Source organism: Macrobrachium nipponense, chromosome 2 (assembly GCF_015104395.2).
Source record: "Macrobrachium nipponense isolate FS-2020 chromosome 2, ASM1510439v2, whole genome shotgun sequence".
Classification (NCBI taxonomy): domain Eukaryota; kingdom Metazoa; phylum Arthropoda; class Malacostraca; order Decapoda; family Palaemonidae; genus Macrobrachium; species Macrobrachium nipponense.
The window spans coordinates 160,452,704-160,477,668 of record NC_087201.1 but is presented as its reverse complement, the minus strand read 5'-3'; the positions used below and the strand labels follow the sequence as shown (position 1 = coordinate 160,477,668).

Sequence of the window (24,965 nt, the reverse complement as noted above, 5' to 3'; positions counted from 1 at the left end):
TACAACAATCACACCTGATGGCAGTGATAGGTATGAAGAGTAGGTAAAAGGTTCTATTACCTATTAATATTTGTAAAAATGGAACCTGTCTCCACTTCGCTCAAACTGCTTTAATTCTCTGCTGCACTTCCGGCTCACATCCACCCTTTTCACTTATGATTCAACCCAAGTGCTTGAAACTGTTTATATTCTTTAATTTTTCACCAGCAAATAACTTTATATGTAGTTTCTCTCCTCCCACTCTGCTGCTTAGCATCATGGTATGTCCGTTTTTCAGCCTTGACTTCAAGTTCTCTTCCATGCTCACCTGCCAAACCCTATTCCTCTGTTGCCGTTCTCTTCCTGTGTTCACTTTACAACCAGGTTATCTACAAAAACTCAGCACATCCATTACAACTAAGAGGAATGGGCTTAGAGCTGATCCTTATTGTAATCAAACTGTAACTTCAGAAATGTCTGTCATCCCTTATTTTGTCCTTACTACTGTTCTTGCTTCCTTATATGAGTATATTACCTTTATCATGTGTATGAGACTTTGAGGAACTTTCTCTCAAACTCCAGTAAACCACTTCCCTTGGTGTGAACTCTTGGCCATATCTAGGTCTGCAGTTGTGAACACCAGCAAAGCTTTCTATTACTTTCCAAAAAATTTTCCTGCACCTTTTGTGCAATGTGAAGGGCATTTTTTTTTTTTTTTGCTTTTCCCAGACATAAATCCAAATTGAATTTTACTAATGTAAATTTTGCTTTGGAATCCATGTATAAAGTTGTAGTAAAGTAAGGATTCCCCATAGAGGCAATAAAACCTTCATGAAGATTCAGTAGAAGTAAAACCACATTACTGTAGGCTTGAATGGTAGTGAATGATAAGAAAAAGCTAAGCTCAAAATGTTTATATTATTGTAGATTGTATAAAATTCTATTTAAATAGTCCACTTCAAAAAGGATAAAAGCAACCTCCCAAATAATATAAATTTTTTTATTGGATAACAAGACGTAAGACGTGCATTCAGACTTAAAATTCTGATGTACCATATTATGAATAAACCATGTCATATACTGTACTTAGTAATATACCATGTCATATACTGTACTTTGGTTTTACATCCACTGTATGACATCATGCCTATAAATGGTGGCATTATGTATTTTATATAGGCATGCAATAATCAATTATGTAAAAATACAAATGTAAACTTAAAACTAGTATATTAGAATGCAAAGCATTATGGGAAAATTTTAAGTGGATTTTAAAACTTTTTGTTATTTCTGTTCACGACAACTCCCAGGCACTCAACTTATCAGTGTTGTGCTTAAAGAATGAATTTTTTTAAATACATACTAAAAGTTATGAAGACCTGTAAAGTACCTCCAAGAACTGTACATTATATAATGTCTTTGCAAAGGTCCTGTTTATGTAAAATTCATATATGTTGTATATATAATATATGTTTATTAATATTATTAATATAATATATATATCATTATATATAATATATATTATATATAATATATATATATATATATATATATATATATATGTTATAAATTATATATTTATTATATATTTATTATATAATATATTATTTATATATAGTATATTATATATATATATATATATATATATATATATATATATACATATATATATATAACTACTATATATATATATATATATATATATATATATGTATGTATAAATTATTATTTATTATATATTATATATATATATATTATATATATAATATATATATATTATATATATATATACATAAAATTCATATACGTATCTATATTATTATAACATATAATGGTATGTATAAAATTATATATTTTATTATATTTAAAATATTATATATAGCTAATTATCTATGTCATTATTATTAATTTAAAAATATATATATAATGCATGTATAAAATTATATATATGATATATATATTTATTATATATTATATATATATATATATATATAAATAGAGATATATATAATAATGTATGTATAAAATTAGATATTTATTATATATTATATCTATATATATATATATATATTATATATATATCTATATATATATCATATATATATATATATATATATATATATATATATATATATATATATATATATATATATATATGCAGAAATTATGAATATAATACGTACAAGTATTTGAAATTGCTTTTATATTCTCAGTAAGGTAGTTGTCACTTGGTGGTAGGAAAGTGTTATGTATATGTTGTTGTTATATAAAACAATCCTTATCTTTCTTTTCAGTCCTTTGTGCTAAATGAAAAATTGAAGACTTACACAAAGTTCTTGTTTGTCCGTCATCCAATTGAACGACTTGTGTCTGCATATAGAAATAAACTGGTCATTAACTCCACATCTGCAGCTGACTTCAAGAAAAGATTTGGGGTAGATATTCTGAGAAGATATCGAAAAGGTGATGATGCTCAAAATATCTCAAAGAGTGGTGATGGAGTCACTTTTGCCGAATTTGTCTCCTATTTGATTGATAGGAGACATGATAGCTTGCATTCTCTCAATGAACATTGGGCATTGTATGTTGACCTGTGCTACCCTTGTTCTATAAAGTACGATATCATTGGGAAATATGAGACCCTGGAGGAAGATTCTGAATATATTTTAAGGAGAATTGGAGCTAACCCCAACCTCCACTTCCCACCATTTGTAACCTCCCGCACAGGTCCTCTGGTTGCTGGTTATATAGCTTCCTTGCCTGATGAATTGGCAGAAAAACTGCACGAACTTTACAAGCCTGATTTCAAGCTCTTTGAATATGAGTTTTACAACTAGAGTTGACAGAACTTGTAATAAAGTGGAGGTAAGTATCGTTGCATTTTAGTTTTATAGTCTTTCAGAAAAGCTATATACATATTAAAGAACAGAAATGTTGCATCTAGATGCACCAACTAGATTCATTCATAATTTATGCTTCAACATAAAGGTGAAAATACTCAGTAACCAATATTTCAGAGAGAATTATTTTGCTACAAGAATGCTGTAGATAAGGATATAGACATTCTTTTTTCTCATTTGGAATGTTGTTAAGGAATGAGCAATAAAATCCGTTGAATGTTATCAAGTGTTACATATTTGGACTGTGTGCTGTAAGTGGAAATGATACAATGATCACTTTTAATAACTCTTTAAGAAAGAGCTCACAAACTCTTCCTAGTTCCATATCAATGCATCTGCTCTTCCTTCAAATGTATCAGGGTATTGATGGGATTGGAAAAAAGGATAAATACGTCATGAAATAGCAACTGTGGAAATATCTTTGAGGTAGTGAATGTTGTTGAGGGTGCAAGAATTTATGTACTGTATTTAAAAAGTGATAAATGGCAGCTCAATAATAAATGGAAATGGATTTCAGTGGCAAGTGAATGAGCTAATATAGTGGACAGAATGCAGCAGAAGGGTGTGAGATCACTTATGAGCAAATGTGAAATGGAATACTTTTGAAATGAGAAATATATAAAAAACACCGACTAAAAGAAATATAAATAATTGAAGTGATTGTGCAGTACTGTATGTATGGTATGGCTTTTATTCTGTACTATGGTAAATGTATTGGGATTATTGGAGGGTACTATATACATGATGGATTACAGTGTGTAGGTCATGTGCTATTTTATTCCATCGTCTGTATTATTGTGTAAAATAAAAGCATTTTAAGTGTTGGTAAAAAATCCACTCCATGAAATGAAATGCCTTTTTCTCCCTCAGAAGCAGGGACAATGAGAACAACATGAGATCACTGAAAAATGACTGTCACTTCTTTACTGTACTCATAATTCTACAGATATTCAGACCCTGAATCTTATGTAGTGTCTTCAGATTTTCCCCTTGTTTGTGTAGCCTAGATTTCTACTGCTGTTACATGTAATGTACTTTGGAGTACAGTAATATTACCACTTGTATTTTTTGTGTGTTGCAATGAATCTCATCCTAAGTTGTTGTAATTATGAAAGATGTTTAAGAGTAGTAACTAAATACAAAGAGCAGACATTTGATAATTTATTCAGTATGTTTTAAAAAGAAAATCTTCTAAGTTGGATATAATCTAGAGCGCTGTAAATTGAATACTGGATTAGTCTTGCTTTTATCCTTTTCTTTCTTCTTTCTTTAAATCTTCAGCTGAAAACACCTTCTGGAGAGTCATCAGATTATAAATCCAGGAGAGCTCCAAAGGAAAATCATCTTGCAGCTGTTCAAAATTTTGCTCAGAGATTCCTATTGTTACAATCTTTCTTATATTTCCTTACACAGTAGTATACTACTGTATTACAGCAGAAAAGGTAAAAAGTTGAATGTTTCCATACATTTAACAAGCATAGGTGTTTTGAAAGATTTTTCTTAGACTTTAATGCTGACTCCTAAAAATTTAGCATTTGGTTATACAATCCTTCAATATACTTTTTTCTACTCAAGGAATGTGCAGTGGACCATGAGAGATTTGACCAGCCCATTGAGAGTTACGATCTTTGGGGTTTGGTTAAACTTTCTTTAATAACTAAGTAACCATGATAGATTTGATGATTTATTTTATATTCCCAAAATATTGTTATTTGGAGTATCTAAGCCTAAGTAAGAAGTTAACTTTCTCTCTGTTCAGTACAAATCAATCCATCAAGAATCTATCATGTTGCATATCTAAAGTGCCACCAAAATTATCATAAAGAATAAAAAGAATTATACTATTTACCATATTTTCATGTTTAAGAAATACTAAATATTTGCAATACCTCAATGTTTGATGTTGTTTTTATTTTTTTCAGGATTGTACAAAATTTTTGTAATATGTCAGATACTGTATAATATTTTCAAACTTTCAGTATTGTTAACAGATCCAGTGAAAAAAAATTGCAACAGATTGGGTCTTTGATAATAATTGACATGACTGAAGTTCCAGGACAGGAGGGAGGATTTACAGATGATAATGATGCATCAATTTTGCTTTTATATTTCATATATACTACAGTCAGGTATGTTTTAGCCATCATTAATACAGTACTGTACTTTACAGAAAGTCCAGGATGTGAACTTTGAGAGCCATGTATTGCATGCATTTACTGGCATTAGTAACTGCAGTGTGTTTTTACTAGAAGTGAAAGTAGACTAAGAATACAAGCCTTCAGGTGTAAAGTTGTAACTTACAAGTAGCAGTAAACTATTAAATGGCACTGGTATAACTGCTTGTGCTTTACCAATTTTGAAAATGAATGAAGATGGTGTAAGATCATACCAAGTTTCTACTGAATGAGGTCATGTATAAATCCTGTGCAGAATATTATTTATCAGGTTGATGATATTATCCCTCCCTGTACATCATCAATGATCCCATGAACACTTCTGAAAATTGTCTGTGATAATGATGTGTGCTCACTTTATAACTACAGATGTTTATTGATGTCATGTGATGTGAAAATTGTCTTTGTTGATAAATATGTTAATACTGCAATGATGTACTGATTGGAAAACTTGTATGTCATGCAGCATGTAAGAATATGACCCCTGTATGTAAATTATATGTACAGTGTTAATTTATCAAATTCGTCACTTAATATGAAGGAAAATACCCATCATTTCATGTTGATGTTATTAGGAACCCCATTCCCCTTGTTTATCAAACCCGTTATGCTAAACATTTTGTCAATAGCTGCAACAGCAATGTGATAAGTTATTATATTTTCCTCTACAGGAAAAGATAAATAAATCACAAAATATCCTGATGGTTGGTTGCCTTTTGCTGGCCTTTTTAGGACTACTGTTTATATCTTTACATTTGTATTGTAACACTAGTTCAATTCAGACTTCTTGACTCATTGCTGTGAAACATGCTAAGGGCTGATTAATAATGTCATTTCACTGTAATGCTTACAGTTTGCTTTCTTCCAGCAGAAGGCTTTTCTTGTATCTTTACCAATAAATAGATTTAATAGAACAGGTTTCAATTGTTTAGCATGTGCAGGTGATTCCTTCTTACAGCTCTAGTCATTAGTGCCTCTTTAGACTTTTAATATATATATAAGAGTAGGTATTAGTTCCAATTAAGGGATAATGAAACGCACAAATTTCGCTCAATGAGAATCCCAAGAAGGAAAGAATAAGAAACAAATGCCTTTAAAATACAAATAAATCTTTCTCCTGAATTTGCTTAATGCTTTCACATAAGAATTTCTACATTTCTTAAACACACACATACATTTTTTCTCATTCATTCTGGCTTTAGCAAGTATATCTTAACACACATTATCTCCTCTCTTCTAATGTTGGAAGTTGAAGGATATTCTTATATTCCATGTTGCTCTGGTGAAATAGAAAAATTTGAAACAGACTGCCATGTTAATATTATATAATTTGACATTTTGCTGTACGTATTGTTTTTCATGTTGGAATAATAAAGAGATCCTATTGGATATGAATAGTTTTAATTATTACTCATATGCATGCTTGCTTTGGTTAAATATTGGCAGAGGAGTGAGAATCATTAGAACACTCGGTGAATGGTGCTTTAACACTTCATGTAATGTTGTGACAATCTTTGGGCTTTTTAACCAAGACTGTTGTAACACATCATGTAGGGTAGTCTGGAATACTCAAAATGCTTGGAACGGCTCCCACCGCAGAGGGATTTTGAAGAGGGAATCTTCTAAGTGGCAGAGGATCTGTGAATAGTAGTTCCACTACGCCCCTTTACTTATACCGACATCCTTTGGGGTGCTCACGCTGAGGGTAGTAACTTCACCATACCATGTAAGCTTTTTCTCTGGTATATTTAGGATATATTTATACTTGAAAAATGAACTACAGGGTTTTTTCACCGGGCGACACAGGTCTTCCCCCAGAAATAGATTTTTCCTTCGTCAAAATCCCTTTTCTATAGCTTTAAAGAATAGTCTATTGCATTATCTCAGTGCCTTATTCGACAGGTTTTGCTAGTGGTGATTTTTGTATAATTTTTGTTTTCAAATCTTGGGCAGTTCTAAGCCTTAACCCATGACCTTCCTAACATTTGCACTTTCCATTTTTTGTTGATATTACTATAATAGTATTTGTATATAGTAATTTTTCTTGCTGTGTTGATATTTAGTACTGTATTTACATATAGCAATTATTTTCTTATTTACTGATTTTGCATTACAGCATACATTTAATTTAATACGTACGCTCTTTGTTTTCTTTCTTTTTTGCATACAGGCATTGATTTTGTAAGAGCCACTGTGGGTTCTGTCAGAGAAGCATGGTGAAGCAATGTAACTTGAACAAGTTAATGTCACAGGTGCTTAGGAAGGCAAAATGTAATGAAGTAGGGAACAGTAGTAAATGGTGAGGAGAGGGAGGAGCAGCACCATGTGATGGAAAGGGCAGGACTTGAAGCAAGTAGACCATTTCTCTTTTACTAGCTGCATAATGGATTGTGAAATTTATATTTGTTTAAAAGTATAACAAGAAACAAAATGAGAACGGCTTAGATAAAATGGGAGATTGCTAGACTAACATATCATCAACAAACAATAGATCTCTGAGGTATTATGTATACGCCTGCATTGCTCTACAGAGCAGAGCCTTATGAATTTACAAAGGAAGTGGAGAAGATTTATAAGAAATTTTAGTATAAAATGTTGATCATTATCTGGAATATGCAGGGAAAAGCCCCAATAGAGTACATGCAGATGGGATAGTTACTGTTAGTTGTGGTGTTCAGAAATTTCAAAGATTGAGATGGTTTGGAAATGTGGTAGGATGGAAGGAACATTTGGTCAGAATAGTAGTGGCCACGTAAGTAGCAAAACAAAGATCAGTAGGAAATCCTGGGAATCCATGGGTATCGGGCTCAAAAAATGTACTAGACTGAAGAGAAACATTACCTAGGAAAGTTGATGATGGTGATGAAAAGGTATATATTTTGTGTTAGTTTGCTGGTAAAATAATTTGGCTTTTTTTTATCTTCTTGAATACTTGCTTAAAATTGTGTCAACAATGATAAATTTAATTTGTAAAGTATAGTAGAGTAAGACTAGAGTAATATAAACTTGTTAATGTTCTCTGCTAACCATTAGGTAAGCTTGGAATAGCCTAGATTTCTTAATTTGTTTTAGTAGACGTCGTATGTGAATATACTACTGAATCTTCATCGTCTGTGTATGTAGTTGCTATTGGATTGGGTGCCGAATTTTGCAATGTGAATAGTTCTCTTCATTGGTTTGGCAGAATCCTTTTTCACTCTACATTTGTCATTTGTGATAAGATACTAATATACAGGCGGTCCCCGGGTTACGACGGGGGTTCCGTTCTTGAGACGCGTCGTAAACCAAAAATCGTCGTAAGCCGGAACATCGTCAAAAATCCTAAGAAAACCTTCCTTTAAATGCTTTGGGTGCATTGAAAACTATGTAAAATGTATTCTTATGGCATTTTTCATCAAAAAAAACCTTCAAATATTGATTATTTTGCATTTTTGGTGTCATATTTCATCTCCCAGATGAGCGTGGTAGGCGTTGTAACCCTGGAACATGCGTCGTAACCCTGTAAATAACATCTATTGACAAGCGTCGTAACCTCGGAACATCGTAAGCCGACACCGTCGTAACCCGGGGACTGCCTGTATAGGCATTCTGATTACAAAAAACAAAAATATAGTAAGGTAGAGGTTCTATGATTTTACATACATCTCTTTGAAACTGTAATCAACATAGGGGTTGGTAGGATATTTATAGACATGACAGCAACAAGTCCTAATTTTGCTACCTAATCTCATACACAACTTTACTTCAGTTGGATATTGTAATTGAATGAGCAACCTAACTCAATTTTTGCCTACTAGGCTGCCAATACCAAAACTGTTTCAGTTGGATTCTTGAATGAGGCTGTAATAATATATGCAACAAGATGTCCAAGAGTAATATTAGTGGAATCTGACCCACTTTTGATACAAAATGCAGAGGGAATTGTAGTTTCAGGTTGCAGATCTGCTAGGTGACCCAGATCACATGAAACTTAGATTTGACACCAAAGCTGAGTTTAGAAGGTAAATGCTAAGTGTTGGCTCACTATTTGGTATTAGCTCCTAGAGGACAATCAATCATCAACCTTCTACAAATTTATGAGGGACTTGTTTGACGCGTCTTCATATACTTTTGTGATCACAAGGTAAGTTTTAGCTTTTTCTTCAGTACTGTTTTTACAATTTTTTTTTTATAAACATTGATTACCCAAACCTTATATAAGGTAACAAATGATGAATGCTGTGTGTAGGCTATGTGCATAAATTTTAAGTGTTTTGTTTCAGCACCCCTATTTCAAACTAAAGATACACCAACTTGAACACCATAGAATAACCAGATAAGTCTGTTCTGTGGTAGAACACCAGTAGGGTACCAAAATAAATGCTGTAAAACATCCAGTAGAATGATGTATCAGAGTATACTGTAAAATCACTCTACGTAGTTAAGGCAATGGTTTGCATTTATATTTCATTTTTTATACTTTTAATTTCCACATTATTATAACTAATAGCATATGTTACACGAGGCTAGGGTTTCCACAACATGTTGTTGAGAGTCTTGAATGCTTTGTCTGGGTTAACTGCATGTTTCAGCAGTACTCTCATTGTAGCTCGGCATTTCTAATCTGAATTTGTATTGGGATTAATCTTTGCTGCACTAGTCTTCCACCATCTGTGTTACAGATGCATATATTTGTGAAAGTGGTGTGATTAAACGACAGCACTTTTCATCATATGCATCTCAACTAGGCATCACACCTTTTCAATATTTTCATGAGCTACCCCAATTTGGTGCATGTCAGATATCTAGGTTTTATTTGGTTTCCATTTTCTTAAAATTTTTAGAGAGAAAACATGAAGGCTGACCACCATTTTGCACTAAGGTGCCTTGGTCTTATTCTTTGCTTGAGATACTCGCCAACCTCAACAATAGTTACTAGAGTACATCTACTATGCTTATTATGCATTTTTACCCTTTTCAGAAGCTTACTCAGCACACAGATGAGGATTTTATCATTTTCCTTCAGTCACAAAGCACTGGAAAGGATGATCCCTTACCCACTTTTTAGTAGACTCGAGTAGAGTAGAGATAGGTGTATGTTTACTGTATTCATCCTTCTTATTTTTGCTGTTAAACCAAAGTTTATATGCAGACCAAAGTAATTAATTTAATTGGCATAAATCAGACACATGGAAAGAAATGAGAATTTTTATTCTTTTATATAAAAAAAAAACCTTAATAATCAAATTTATATAATGTTACTAAATAAGATTTCTAAAATTATAGTTGAATATTCTAAAATCATTTTCATATATTCTTATTAGACCTTGTTTTTGTCTAGGAGTAAGAGTGTCAACATATGACTCCACAAGCGCAGTAGTTTTGGAAGGAATAACTTCAGGGAAGTGAATGGTTGGAGGAGCTCCTACAAGACGCAAAATGTACTCTGCATCATCAGCCAGTGTTTCATATTTTCCTATAATCTGAAACCTGAAACCAAAAGTTAGCACTTTTAGTAACTTACAGCACATGAATTCAGGTCAGAAAGAAATTATTGGAAACTAACAATGTACATGAAAAACATGATTCATATAAACCAATTAATCATAAGCATCATTGCAGTTCATGATATTCCCCAGAATTACAGCCTTTTGTTCATAAAAGAAGTTCCACTTAGATTTAGATTGAGTGTGATTTTAAGGATCTGTGAGGTAGGAGAATGTACTGTGAATATGAGTGATGATATTGAATTAAAAACTTTCTTCCTATGGGGATACAAACTAGCTTTTCATTTATGGAGTATCCTGTGCATGCACTGGACCAGTAGTGTGCCGACTAAACAAGTGGCCAAGATGGTAGAAGTTCTCACCTCCCCTCAGCCTATCCCAGCCCTCTCATGAGAACATGAAGATTACTGCCTAGAATAATCTCTGATCTCCCTCACCATCTTCATTCCTTATTGCCACGCCTCTCCCAGCAGGTGCAACTGATCCAGTCTGTCCCTGTTCAGTGACTGATGTTCCCAGAGAGGAGTTCACCATCGCCCCTCTGCTCTGACTTGAGCAGAGGCCTCGGGTTCTCATGGAGACTCCAGGTACCATAGGCAGTCCACGGCACACTCCTCAAGCAAGATTTGCTAACAACTAGAGCCCTTCCTGCTACCAGAGGAACACACAGGATTTCTGTTCTTGCTCTTAACATTGCTCCTGGTTAAGACACTCCTCAAGGAGGAGTCACTCACCCCCCAGGAATCCTTGCTATTAAAGAAGCAGACAGGATCGCTGTTCTTGCTCTGACCATCCCTCCCAGTCCGCAGAGGTTGCCTCATTACTCCCTCACAAGTTTCCATAGGAGACCATTTGAAACCTGCTTGTTTGGGGTGGTCTTGCTCCTCTCCAAGGGCACATGAGAGACTGATACCTCTCTTGGGAGAGATCTGTCTCGTGCAGATCTCTCAGACTAGACACTTGTTTCACCTTGGATGTTCCCACTACCTGCTCCCACCCTCCCCCTCTGCCAGTATCCCACAAAACCTCCTAATGGAACCCCTACCAGGGATCCTGTCAGTTTTGGGTCTGTCATATACACTTCCTCCATCTGGGGCACATGAACAGTAGCAAAAGTTGGACAGGAGATCTACAATTCCTCATGGAGAAATCTTAATCCACTATGACCTGGCAGAACAACAAACAAAAAGGTCAGTTTGCTAATTTGCGAGCCTAATGATCTTTGGGAGGAAGCCTCTGCTTCGATTTTACCAGCATTCTCTCCCTCACAGCAGGTAACTGGTTTTGCCCCAAAAGCAAGATCATTGATTAGCCTACCTTGGTCAGAGCTTTCCTGTGGTGTTATGGTAGAGTTAACTTGCTGATCTGTGGATCAACCAGTTCTATTGCAGCCAGATCAGGAAAGCTACTCCCCAGGTCCCACACCAACTGGTAGCAATGTAAAATGTGTTTCAGAACTCATGGAACATTATGGACATCTGCAACTTTCTCCCATTCAGTCTTGTCTGCCAGGTACTCAACAAAGTATTGTGACCCCCGCCCTTTGCATGACACTGGTAGCTTCCCTCTGGTCATATGCTAAGTGGTATGTAGACCTTTTATCAATTTTTCATGGGGGAGTTTGTTGGTTCTCTGCTCTATCGTGGGACTTGTAGGCTTTGGTGATTATCTCCCTTAGCCAGAAGGAGATTGTGTTGTTGGATGTCACCTTATCGCGACGTCTCATATTTGCAAAAAGGCACTTGTACTCTGGTCTGAGGTTCTGTCTTTTTCTAGTAGCATTTTATGGCACAAACTAGGCACAGCAACGTCTCGTCTTGCTCTCCACCAAGAAGCCCTTGAATGAAGGAAATGGTGCTCTGCACCAACGAACCCTTGAAGAAAGGGAATGGAGAACTCTTGAATCTTGAAACTAGAATAAAGAGATTTAACATCTCGGCCAGGAATTTCAGGATGGGAGAATGAGAGAGACCACCAACCTTCCAAGTGGTTGAAGAGGTAAAGTCAATCCATGTAACCCTTCAACTCTTGACCAAGGAAAGGGTAGAAGGAAGACCGTTTAAGGGCAAGATACCTGTGCAATGATCAGGGCAGGTTCATATATGGGGCTTTTCTGAAGCCTCAAGAGTACTAACGTCAGGTCCCACTCAGGGAAACTGACCTCTTGGGGATGGCACAGCTGTTTGATACTCCTCATAAGCATCGCTATATTTTGGAAGGTGGAGAGGTCCAAGCCCAGTAGATGGAGCACTTCAGCGAGCACTGCCTGGTACCCCTCTTACTGGGCAGTGCTCACTCTTAAGTGTTTCACCTACTTGACCTGGATCTCTGCCTTCCAAGAAATAGCAATGCTTATGAGGAGCTGAAAACAGTAGTGCTATCCTCAAGAGGTCAGGTTCCCTAAGTGGGGAACCTGACATTAGTACTCTGAGGCTTCAGAAAAGTCCTGTGTGAACCCATCCTGGTTATTGGACAGGGATCTTATCATTAAAACAAGTCTGATTGACCAAGGCAAGGGGTAGAAGGAAGAGTTGAATAGTTACATGGACTGGCATACCTCTTCAGCCACTTGGAAGGGTTACGGTCTCTCTAATTCTCTTATGTATGAAATTCTTGGCTGATGCTAAATTTCTTGGTTCTGGTTTCAAGATTCAAGAGTTTCTTCAAGGGTTCATTGGTGGAGAGCAAGATGTCGCTATGCCCGGTTTGTGCCCTAAAATGTTACTTGAAAAAGACAAAAGAACCTCAGACCAGAGTAAAAGTGCCTTTTCAAATGTGAGATGTCGCAATAAGGTGGTTTCCAACACAACCTCCTCCTGGCTATTGGAGGTAATCTCCAAAGCCTACAAGTCCCCTGATAGTGCAGAGGACCATCAAACTCACTCAAGAGCTCACAACCTCAGGGGTGTTGGATCCCTCTCTAGCCTTCTGGAAGAACTTCTTTATTCAACAGGTAGTGAGGGCAGTAGTCTGTGGGTGTAGCTCAATGAGTATTGTATCTACCACTAAATGTACAGATATCCTATGGCTCATTCCAGTACTTTGGCTAGAACAGTGATGCCTGAGTACAAGCTGGAACTGAATGAGTATATGTAAATGGCACTAGAAGCCCTGTTCCACTAGTCCAGAATGTGATCACTCATCTTCCCTCCTAGAGTCAAGGTAAGGTGGGGGAGATAGGCAAGGTATTGCCTTTAGATTACTCTTTTATCCAAACCCACTGACCTAACTGCATCCCTTTTTATTCCATTCATATTCTCTTTCTTCCATCTTACTTTCCATCCTCTCCTAACAATTGTTTCAACATTAGTTTCAGCAATGAATGACGTCAAAGGTCCCAGTGCTTGGCCTTTAGCCTAAATTTTATACCCCTATTCCAATTCCAATATTCTGAACGATGGCATAAAATTCCATCCATGAAGGTGCTCAGTTCTACCTGTGGGAACTATCTCCCTCCCTAGCAGTGAGTCTCCATATATGTAAGGTGTAGTTTGTATCCTCATAAGAACAAATGCCAAATTTTAGAGTGATTTGCATTTTTCCTAAGTATAATGTTTACAAACCACAGCTGGTCATATTGGAATGAGCCACCTTATCTCCCCTACCTCATTTTTCCCTACAGCTTTTCATACACAATACAAACAGAAGAACAATGGGTAGCACTGGCTGGGTAAGAATGGTATCCCTTCTCCTCCATCTCCACCTGGGTACTACCTTTTAGTTAGTAAACAGCTGGTCCAGCAAATGTGCAAAACGATACTCCATATATGAAAGACTATGGCTGCTATACCTAGGAAAAATATAAACGACTTTTAAAAATTTGGTGTAATGTTTAAAAACCTGTTTGTTCATCACAATTCAACCATTATAAGAAGTCTGAATCCCAATATAGGCATGAGGTCAAACTGAATATCCCAGATTGTGTGCAAACAGTTGAAGGATCCAGGAGAGTTCTAGAAAACTTGTGTCAGAGACCAAGGTTCTTAAAAAAAATAAAAGGGTTTATAGAAGTTGATGAACTCAAAGAGTACAAAAAATGGAGGTATGTATGCATCCAGCATCCCAACTGGAGACCAGTGTTTAATCAGCCACCATCTCAAGATGGTTAAGTCTTTCAAGAATACTATCATCAGAGGGATACCCACCACCAGACTGAAAACTGTGAAGTCCAAAGACACATGGCTTATTTGCAAAACTTACACAAGGTCAGGTGATATGCCAACATGAAAATGGTGAATCAGCTTGAAACATTAAGATCATCACTAGAACCATGTGCTGCTGAAAATGGCGAACGTCAAGCTGCAGTGGAAAAAGGTGACAACAGTACTTGTGTCCAAGAAACCTGGGATGAAAGAATGCAACCTTCTCCAAGCCACTGAATACACATATCCAAGAAAACCAGGAATGGAAGAATGAAACCTTCTCCAAGCCACCAAATACAATTAAGCCAAAATAAAGAGGTTAGCTTTTTGTGCACAGACTGCAACTGGCATAAACAGACTGGCGATAGAAAGTTTACTGATGCCGATGTTCATGAACCAGTCGAGAGAACACGCTTTTCCAACTTTTAGGCACCAAGAAGAAATGCTTAATCCGTTGTTTTTATTTAATATGCTACAGTTTGGGAAAACTTGTAGAGCACAGGATAGACTGGAAAAACGGCATATGAGAGGACCTTACTGACCTCAGGCTAAAAGGAGGGACTCGTGGAGGGAGACAAATTGATGAGAATGAGTCTAAATCTTGAATATCCAAATAAAACTAGGAGGTTTCTAACTACGAGAACATCATATAGCCTTAACTGCAAACGATGAGAAATTAGTGACATATTTTCTAGAGAACAAATCCACAATTTAAGTCCATGCCAAGCAAGTATTTGCAAGTGCTTAAATAACCACATTTGGAAGGAGGGGGAGCCATGTGAAGACAAGAACTGATGCATGGCTGAACAGAAAACATCCAGAATAAGAAACATCCTCTTGATGAACAAAGTTCTAAGCAAAGTTGACCAAAGATAAGGAGGGATGCCAGGGTCTTGTTCTCCTTTGCTATCATCAACAAAAAGGGATGGTACAGTAATGCAATAACAGCAAAGTACTCTTATGCCTATTTAGACACCATAAGAAATAAAAATATGAAGAGTAATCTTCTGATCTAAGCATTTCCTGATGAGAATCTTCAGCTTTACAAAACCTAAGAGTAGATACAATAAACTATGACTAGCAATTATAATGATGGAGCAATCCTCTAGGGAGGCCAAGTCTAAATAAGTGCCCATCCAAATGGGAAAGTCTTTTCTAAAGCACAAAGATCCCAGGCAAGCATACTTCCTGGCCAGAGTCAAGTTTGGCTGCAATCTATATAAATCTCCAAGAAAAGGTCAGTAACAAGGAACACAGCAACCACAGATACCACACTCCCTATTTTAAATGCCCAGCCATGTGGAGAGTACCGCTGAAATGACATCAGAGGAGCAATTCCATCACTCCATGAAAATTGGCAACATAGGAGTAAAGTTGGAGGGGGTTAAAAAGTGCTTGCAATGGACTTCCTTGCCTGTTGAAAGCCAAGTTCTGTTCCCACTTGAAGACGCTGCGATGAAAATGTTACCACTGGCATACTCAAAGTGTTATCATTTGATTGTAATGCAGCCTGAAACGAGGTAATCGTCAAGTTAAGACACAGTAAGAATAATCCCAGGACATCCTGAAGTTGACCATATGACAGATCAATCTGTTTTTTAACTGTATTACAACCCCTTATTAGGTTCTATGAGGAAGAAAACATGTCATTGCCCCTGAAATTATGGAATAGGTCACTAGATGTGCCTATGTCAATGCTAAAGCTCAATGACTGCAAAATGGATTTCCTGACTTCTGTTCCTGTTCCTGTGACAGTCTTGAATGAAGATGAACATTTCTATGGCCATTAATATAAAAGTCACAAGAATTAATTATCACACGCCTCAACACCGAAATTGAGAAAATATGAAGTTGCCTCTAATGACTAATTCAAACCATGAACGTGAAAAAGTTCACATTGAAGCTGGCAGACATCTACTGGCAAATAAAGGTGCAGGCAAATAATAACAGCCAGGACTTAAGAAAAAGCAGCTCTTAAAAAACAGAGCATGACTTGATCACTAGTGTCTCAACAGTTGAAGGAGGAGATGCACTCATTGAAGAGAAAGCATCTACTGGAGTAGGAGTGGTTACAAGAATAGGAGCCATTGAAGAGAAAGCATCTACTGGAGTAGGAGTGGTTACAAGAATAGGAGCAATCACTATTGGTGCAGGAGCAGCTCAAGGAGTGGGAACAATTACTAGAGAGAGCAGAAATGGCTACTAAAGCAGGAGCACTTAAAGGCACAAGAACAGTCAGTGTGATCTCTAAAGTGGGAGTGGCCACTAGAGTTGAAGTGATCACTAAAACATGAGTAGCCATGGTCAATAGAACAAGAGTAGCCACTGAAGGAGCAGTCAAAAAAGCAGAACGAAAAGTGGAACAGAGGCAGTCACTAGAGTGGGAATGGTCACTAAAGCAAGAGCAGTCAAAAAGTTACGATCATCGGACCATTAGTAATCAAAGGCATACCAATGGTCCTAGGAGGATCGGTCACTACAGTGAGAATGGTCAAGTGAGCACAGTGGCCACTGGAGCAGGAGCAGTCCAAGAGGCAAAAATTAACACTGAAGCACTGGCCATCAAAGGTGCATGGGCAATCACTAGACTGGGAGTTGTCCCTACAGCATGAGCAGTCAAAGGGGCATGAATTGCCTCTGGAGAAGGAGTTGGGGGTGTTAACTAAAGTAGTGGCCACTGGAGCAGGAGGAGTCAAGAAGTCCGGAATGGTCATTGGACCATTAGCAATCAAAGGCATAGGAACAATTGCTAGAGAATGGGTCTATAAAGCATAAGTGACCACAGGAGGCGCAGTAGTCAAAGGGACAGGAATGAACAGCGGTGCATTATCTGTCAAAGACAAAGGATGGTCCCTAGAGCAAGGGCAGGAACTAGATCAGGAGCAGTTACCAGAGTGGGAATGGAAAATGTCAGCAGTAGTCAATGCAGCAGGAGTATTCAATAAATCATTAGCTGTCAAAGGCAAAGGAACAGTTACTGAGGCAGAAGCAGTCACAGAAGCAAGAGTGCTTATTGGAGCGACTTCAGCACTCCAGCATAAATGGTAAGTATGACAGGAATGATAACTGGTTCTAAAGGGGTCTCCAAAAAAAAAAAAAAAAAACCTGCTGTCAAGAGTTTGCAGGCTCTATCAGGGGTACTATGACAGACAAGTCATTGTGCCAGGCTGGTTACTGTGGCAAGAGCAGTCACCAGCATAGAAATGGTTGAAGCGTTCAGATGAACACAGGCAACTGAGCAGACTTCTAGGTGCTTAACTTTGACTGTTGGTAAAAATACCACTACATGCCAGACTCGTGACATATGTGATGGTTGATGGATTGATGGCCAAGGGGTCAGGTGATGCTAGCATCTTTTAAGAAGTACGCACTACCTTCTTGTGTTGTGAACAAAAGGCTGTGAATTTGGTGAACATTTTATACTACTGCAATGAAGGCTTCATATGATTAGTAATAAGTTTTGTTGCAAACAATTTTATAAAATGCTGTTAGTCTTGTGAACATTATAGACAGCAATAAAGGCTTCAAGTGGTTAATAAATTATCTGATGAACAATAAAGGGATTTTGACGAAGGAAAAATCTATTTCTGGGTGATTGGCTCGTGTCGCCCTATGAAAGTATCCTTAATATCATTCTTTCTAGGTAAAATTAGCCTAAAATTACAGAGAAAAAAACAAAATTAAGAAAATGTCAGTAAAACTGACTCGCTCACTCTTAAAAAGAAGAAGTGTCGGTATGATATAGGGGCGAGTGTGGAACACTACCACGAGACAAACACCAATTAGAACTTCCCTATCAGAATCCCTCCAAGAGAGAGCTGATACCAACGGGCGATGCAGCCTCTACTACTACTACTAGAGGACGCCACGGACAGCAGCGCCCCTAGCGGTCATCCTTAATTTTTAGCACCAGCGACAAGTCGCCATTTTCTTGTGCTCGTGTTTTCTTGGATTTATTCGTACTATCTACGATGGAACGCTCGGCAATTCCTCAAATGCAAACAGACGTCAAGAAGAAACCAGGAGAGAATCCTAGGGTCTCTTCAGTTTGCTTCGGTAACAGATATCCTTCTGAAAGCAAGGCTGAAAGATATAAATCGAATTTGGCAGTCAAGAGCAAACTCCAAATATCGAGACAAGTTGTCAGTAATTCCACAGATCCTCCGCAACCAACTACGGCCTTGGTCAAAAGTAAAGAACTTAGCCAAGAAGTACCCCCTTCAATATCCCCTCCCAGTGTTAACCATTCACACGGATGCATCCCTGTCCGGGTGGGGGGGATACTCTCAGTTCAAACAGGTTCAGGGGACTTGGTCAGTTCAATTTCGCCAGCTCCACATAAACGTGTTGGAAGCAATGGCAGTATTTCTTACTCTGAAGAGACTGCTTCCCCCGAAGAAGTCTCATCTAAGGCTAGTTTTGGACAGTGCAGTGGTAGTTCATTGCATCAACAGAGGAGGGTCCAAATCCAAGCATGTGAACCATCCTAGAAAGAATGATATTAAGGATACTTTCATAGGCCGACACGAGCTGAGCCCAGAAATATAAGTTTTTAAAAACAAAATTAATTTTTTCAATATAAACTTACTGCTTTAACACAACCTAGTACTTAATGGATTTTGATAATTTCCTCTCTCCTTTTATTTTCAGGAACGACAAGTCAACTTGTGTTCTTTACAACTTTCAACTTTGCACTGAACATTCTGTTTCATTCTAACCCATGAACGAGTTTATTTGGGATTCCTACTACCAGACAGCAATGATTCACCAAGTACCTGGCAGTTAGGGTTACATCATCTTTGCAGCATTATCAGTATCCAATTTTTATCAATTTCAAAGCTAAATAATGATATATACTGGATACAGGCCTGCATATTTGTGTTTGTGTAAAAGCAATTGAGAAGGCTTGACCTGCACAATGTACTTTTCTTAATTTCACTGTTTGCTATGAATACAAACATTATTCTTAAACTGCTTATCCTTAACTTATAGGGCTCTAAGAAGAGGGAGACATGACTGAGACCCCAGTTAAAAAATGAACTAGGTAAGAATGGTTATGTGAGATCTAACAAAAAAACATTAACATCTTGAACAGGAGCCAAGTTCTAAGAGATGAGAATAATGAGGTTGAGGAATCTCCAACACATTTGTTCATAGTGAAACATTTTTTGGTTAAAAGATTTCTCAACATATGGCACAAAAACTCTGAAAGGAATATTAAGCAGTCTTGCATTTGAAATGCTGGCTCACAGTCTTAGCCCTGAACGTTCATATGGCAGGGGAACAAAAATGATTTTATGTGATATTTAGTTTAAAAAGACCTGCCTGAACCAAATGAGTCCCACAGCAATCTAAAAAGACTTGATAAACTAGAAGAGGACAATGAAAAATACTTCTCTATTAACCTTAATTCCAGAAGGCTACATCTAACAGTACAATGATGAGGGAAATCACAGTTAGAAGACCTCCCAGTTACTTTAAGTAAAAAACTTTAAGAAAAGTTCTATGGTAACCCATTCCAATTAAGAACTTGAAGAGGCTGCATATTTCCATAACTGATGGAGATCAAGGTTCTCCAACGTAAAAGGAGCTGATAACAGCAAGCAAACTAAGATTCCCTTGCTCCTAGATTCTCAGATCTGAAATCTAAACTCTGTATTCCACATTTCAAAGAGGCCCTCAAATAATCACTGTATTTGCAAATCCTCTGAATACAGGCAGACCTATGTACGTCAAAATTGAAGAGAGATGGAAGGGCATTCCATTAATTAGGGAATGAATATTAGCAGGTGCTGGCTACTCCCTTAACCCTCATGTCCTTTTGAATAAGGACAGAAACCTCAGTGGCAGAAACATGCACACTAAAGCACTGTGCGCTGATTCTGGAAAATAAGCATAACATTTGTTAAAATGAAAAACGGACCCCTGTTCCTCATAGAACTTGGTGAAGGAGGGCTGAAGAAATCTTTACTCCCTGAGTAATGCCTTGGCACTACCAAAGACCCACACAAAACCACGTAACAACCTATGAAGCTGCCATAAAAACAAGTGTCAAGAAAAGGTCGTAGATTGTACAGATGAAAAGAATTACCATGGTCTGGCTTTTTCCTCTACAGTACATCTAGTAATCCATCTAAACTTCTTGAAAGTGCCTTAACTTGAAAATATACATGAACCATTAGTTTTTAGATTAAAATAAAAGAATATCTTGACTAAAACAAAATATTTTTTTCATAGATCCTCTACTTGTTTATTTCCTTAATTCCCTGAATAAGGAAATTCCAGTCACACCTACCATATTCAAGACCGGGAGGGCTATACTTCTAATGCCCAGTCCTGTATATGATCCCTGCTTCACTTTCACTGTACAAATGCCAGAAGATCAAAATCCAGAGTGCAGGGAAGAGGGAAGGCACACTGTATAATTAATGATTTTGTATACAACAAAACAATGTGTGTAATTTCAACCTTTTGTATAGAATTCATCTAATATATTTGGATACATATATGGTTAACATTATAATTCCTTTATGGTTTTATTAGTTACCTCCTTATATGTGACGCTAATCAGCATTCCACATGATTTTCTAACAAATATCAAGCTAAGGAGAAGCACTGACAAAAGCTTGTAATAGCTTACCTGACTAAACATGGATGACACATATTGGACACAGGTGCCCAGTGTTCATTTAAATATTCTGATTTTGTATCTATTAAATAAGAGATAAATTCTGAGAATTTGACTCCATCGCCTGTTTCTGGTACATCATCTGGCTCAATGCCCTGGCGATATTTCTTGATAATTTTCACCCCAAAACGCTTTTTGAAGTAAGCAGATGAAGTATAATTCTTTTCAAATTTATTTCTGAAGGCTGAAACGACTCTTTCTATAGGATGACGAACAAATAGAAATTTTCTATAAGTTTGAAGTCTATGACGGATACCGTCTGGCTGGAATAAATACAGAAAATATTTATTAATAATAATACCTCAACACTACTATAGTAACAAGTACTATTAGTATATAAGAAAAAAGGGTCATCTTCAAATATGAACTTGCTGTCATAGAAGTTTAGGACTTTTCATTCTAACCCAATATATTCACATTTACTAATTATATACATAGTCGAACAAAGAACGCATCAAAGTGTATAACTGTCGTGTACAGAATCATGAATGGTAATAAGATACACAATCCTAATTTATAAAGAATTACAGCAGTCATAATGAGTAAACTATACAAACTAAATCTAATATCTATGAATCACTATCTTGAGGAGTAACTTTTTACTCTTCAAAATTTCTTCAATTTTCTAGTTTGATCACGAAAGCTTGTAAATTATATGAGCAATTATAAGATTTAGTATTGCATGGTTAATTAATAACTAAAATAATACTTGTTATATAAGTTTCTTAACAAACATTAAAAGATTACCTAAATATCCAGCTCCTGATGTTCATAGTTTTCAGAAATACTTTCACTGACAAGAAAAAATAATTGTTGTTAGGCACATTTTTTTCTAAACCCCTAAAGCATCATTCAACCCCAGAGTGTTTCAAGAGGAAGGTCAATTCCAATCAGCCACTTTAAGTACCACTGACTTGGAGGCTAACCCACCTAGGAAGCTCATTAGTAATTAGTTACCATCATTTTGAAATGAGACTGAAAAGTTGAAAAAGATCTTAAAATTCTAAGAAGTTTCAGTGCTGTTTATCTTCGTGCGACAAGAAAACTTGTCATGATGAGCATCTTGTACAATTCACTCGCTATCAATATTCATGGTGCGTAATTGTGATAGATACATTTGAAATATTAGTAAACTCGATTTATGTGTATGGTGAGTATATTGTGAAACATCTGGCCCTAGGTGTATAACCAAGTGATATTTCATTTGCATATGTAATTGTTACAAAGAAAGCATGACTCGATACATAAGAATAACTGAAATTGTTAAATGAAAAACACACCACTGTGATATGAAACTGAAGATATGCAAGGTTATCAAAACAAAGTTACAAAAATTAAATTGTGAAGCCCTTTCTCGACTAAGTGTAAACCTAACTCAAAATCATACTCAGGAAGAGCACCTAGTTCTAAGCTGAATAGGTTTATTACACCAAATATTAATCTTTAAATCCTCCATCTTTTCTTCGAAGTTTCAACCTCAACTTAACCTTTTTGTAACTACGTAGTAAACTACTGCGATAATTTAGGGGCACTATGGACATTTTTAGACAATGAGAATATCTATATGTTCATATGAAAATTCCTTGGCCAATCAAATCTGTTTGTGTAGAAATCTGACCGTAAGAACTTTACGTCAAAAATACCACTTAGTATAAGATAGGGTTATCAAACTTGCTTGAATATGGCAACACAAAATTTAATGCAGTAATTACTGAAATGCATCCTGGTCAAACTGACTAAAGTCCTTATTAATATGAGGCTGAATAACTGTACCAAGGGATTCTGCACCATATTAGTTCATAGAAACTGAAGATTGCTTCATGGATCTAGATCAAAAAGAGTTTTATTTGATGGGAGAAAGGTTAAGATTTTTTGAGGGGCGTTACAGTTCTTGAAAATCGTTTTGGTGAGAAAAATATTACTTTTTATCGCTGAAAATTCAATATATCATCAATACAAGGGGGTTACATTTAATCTACTAAGACATAAATACAATAATTAAGGAGCAAATAAATATTCATAATTTTACCACTTTTCCCCCGTATGGGAGTAGTGCTGTCAGTGCAGCTCACCTGGTGAACTGCAGGCATTACTTAAGGTTCTTTGCAGCATCCATTTGGCCCCTAGCTGCAACCCTTTTCATTCCTTCAACTGTATTTCTGTTCATATTTTCTTCCACCTTACTTTACATCCTCTCCTAACAATTGTTTTATAGAGAACTGTGTGAGGTTTTCCTCTTGTTACTTACGTACACCTTTAAAACCCTTTTACTCTAAATTAACTTATGAGTTAGTGCTGAATGACCTCATAGGTACCAGCACTTGGCCTTCAGACTAAATTTAATATTCCATTCCAATCCCTTCAAGCATGCTGTTCTTCATATTTTCTGAAGTTTACATTTTATGAAGTTTATTGACAACTGGCTCATCAACCTTCTTCAACAGGCCAAGTAAAAACATTTCAGTAATCATATGCATCACTCTAGGAATCACAGAAACATAGAGTAAATCATAACACATTTGTCCTACAATTTAACAACATTTGAACCGAACTCTTTCATTTTGTAAATCTGAAAATGCCACTCATCAGCCTACCTCTAAATCACTTAATTTAGTGAACACATTTTTTCGATGGACACTATCAGCTGGAATCGAGAGAGGTTGGGTTAAATTAGTTGCCCCTGTTAATATTAACATCATCCTCTTCCAGTTGGTGCATGCCACCTGAGCAAAGAAAATGTTAAAAGCAGCATCAATGAAAAGATCTATTTTTAATTTTATATAACAGAACATCCAAATGTGATTCAAAGGACAAAAGGCCAATATGCTTTGAACTACAAAATCTGCATAAACCAAGTTCACCAGAAACAGTAGCCCTCTATCTTCAGTGACATGAGATCATAATCAAAGCAATAATACCAAAAAATATAGACATGAAACAAGGAAAAAAATAAAAATGGACCTTATCTTCACCTTAGGAACATAACAATATAGCATGTGGTTCTTGTCATCCACAATTAAGTTGTTGAGCATCGAAAGATTATTCACCAATTCCTCGGTGATGGGATCTTCTCCAGCTGTAGGGATGCCAGATCCCGGAATCCCATTTGCCGCGGCGCCCTGCCAAAAACTGTCATGGCAAAAATGGTCCACGATAGCTTTCCGCCTTTTCATCTCCTGGTTCGTGCGAGACCACGACCTTGACTCTGGAACGAGCACAAGCAAGGGACAAATAGAACGGGGCAAGGGAGCCGTTTCAAAGTAAGTCCTGTCTTCTTTTTTTTCTACTTTTACTACTAATGCAGTAAAATATTAAGTTTCTCCACATCTGTTACAGAATATGGCTACTGCAAAAGCCAAAATACCACTAATACAGATTCCAATGGTTAAAAGTGCTAGAAAAAAGAAACTACTTAATAAAAACTAAGATTAATACGTAATACCTAACGCTTCACTGACTACCTATTACCAAAGCATTTGTTCATGCCAAAATTTTAATCAACAAATACTTGACGACCAAACTGAGAAAATTCAAATGAAAAATCTGTTAGTACTACTGAGAAATTACAAATTGAAAGCTGGATAGCATTAAAATTT

General features: G+C 36.4%; 2 protein-coding genes across 4 annotated transcripts in view; one reads left to right on the top strand and one right to left on the bottom strand.

The window, feature by feature from the left end:
* The window catches only part of LOC135221096 (carbohydrate sulfotransferase 11-like), a 69,193-nt gene extending 62,751 nt beyond the window's left edge, over nucleotides 1-6,442 (top strand). For 2 of the 3 annotated variants that reach the window (XM_064258896.1, XM_064258894.1), the window contains one exon: nucleotides 2,274-6,442. In XM_064258896.1, coding sequence (XP_064114966.1) covers nucleotides 2,274-2,816 — 543 coding nt within the window. In that variant the 3' untranslated portion in view covers nucleotides 2,817-6,442. The remainder of the gene's footprint in view (nucleotides 1-2,273) is intronic. The other variant, XM_064258895.1, reaches the window with a different exon arrangement.
* Nucleotides 6,443-10,226: 3,784 nt separating this feature from the next.
* Nucleotides 10,227-24,965, bottom strand: part of LOC135221094 (carbohydrate sulfotransferase 11-like) — a 66,058-nt gene continuing 51,319 nt past the window's right edge. Inside the window, exons 3-6 of the mRNA XM_064258893.1 lie at nucleotides 24,342-24,574; nucleotides 23,964-24,092; nucleotides 21,322-21,632; nucleotides 10,227-10,522 (exon numbers count right to left, since the gene is read on the bottom strand). Of these exons, the coding sequence (XP_064114963.1) occupies nucleotides 10,294-10,522; nucleotides 21,322-21,632; nucleotides 23,964-24,092; nucleotides 24,342-24,574 (902 nt within the window). The 3' untranslated portion in view covers nucleotides 10,227-10,293. The remainder of the gene's footprint in view (nucleotides 10,523-21,321; nucleotides 21,633-23,963; nucleotides 24,093-24,341; nucleotides 24,575-24,965) is intronic.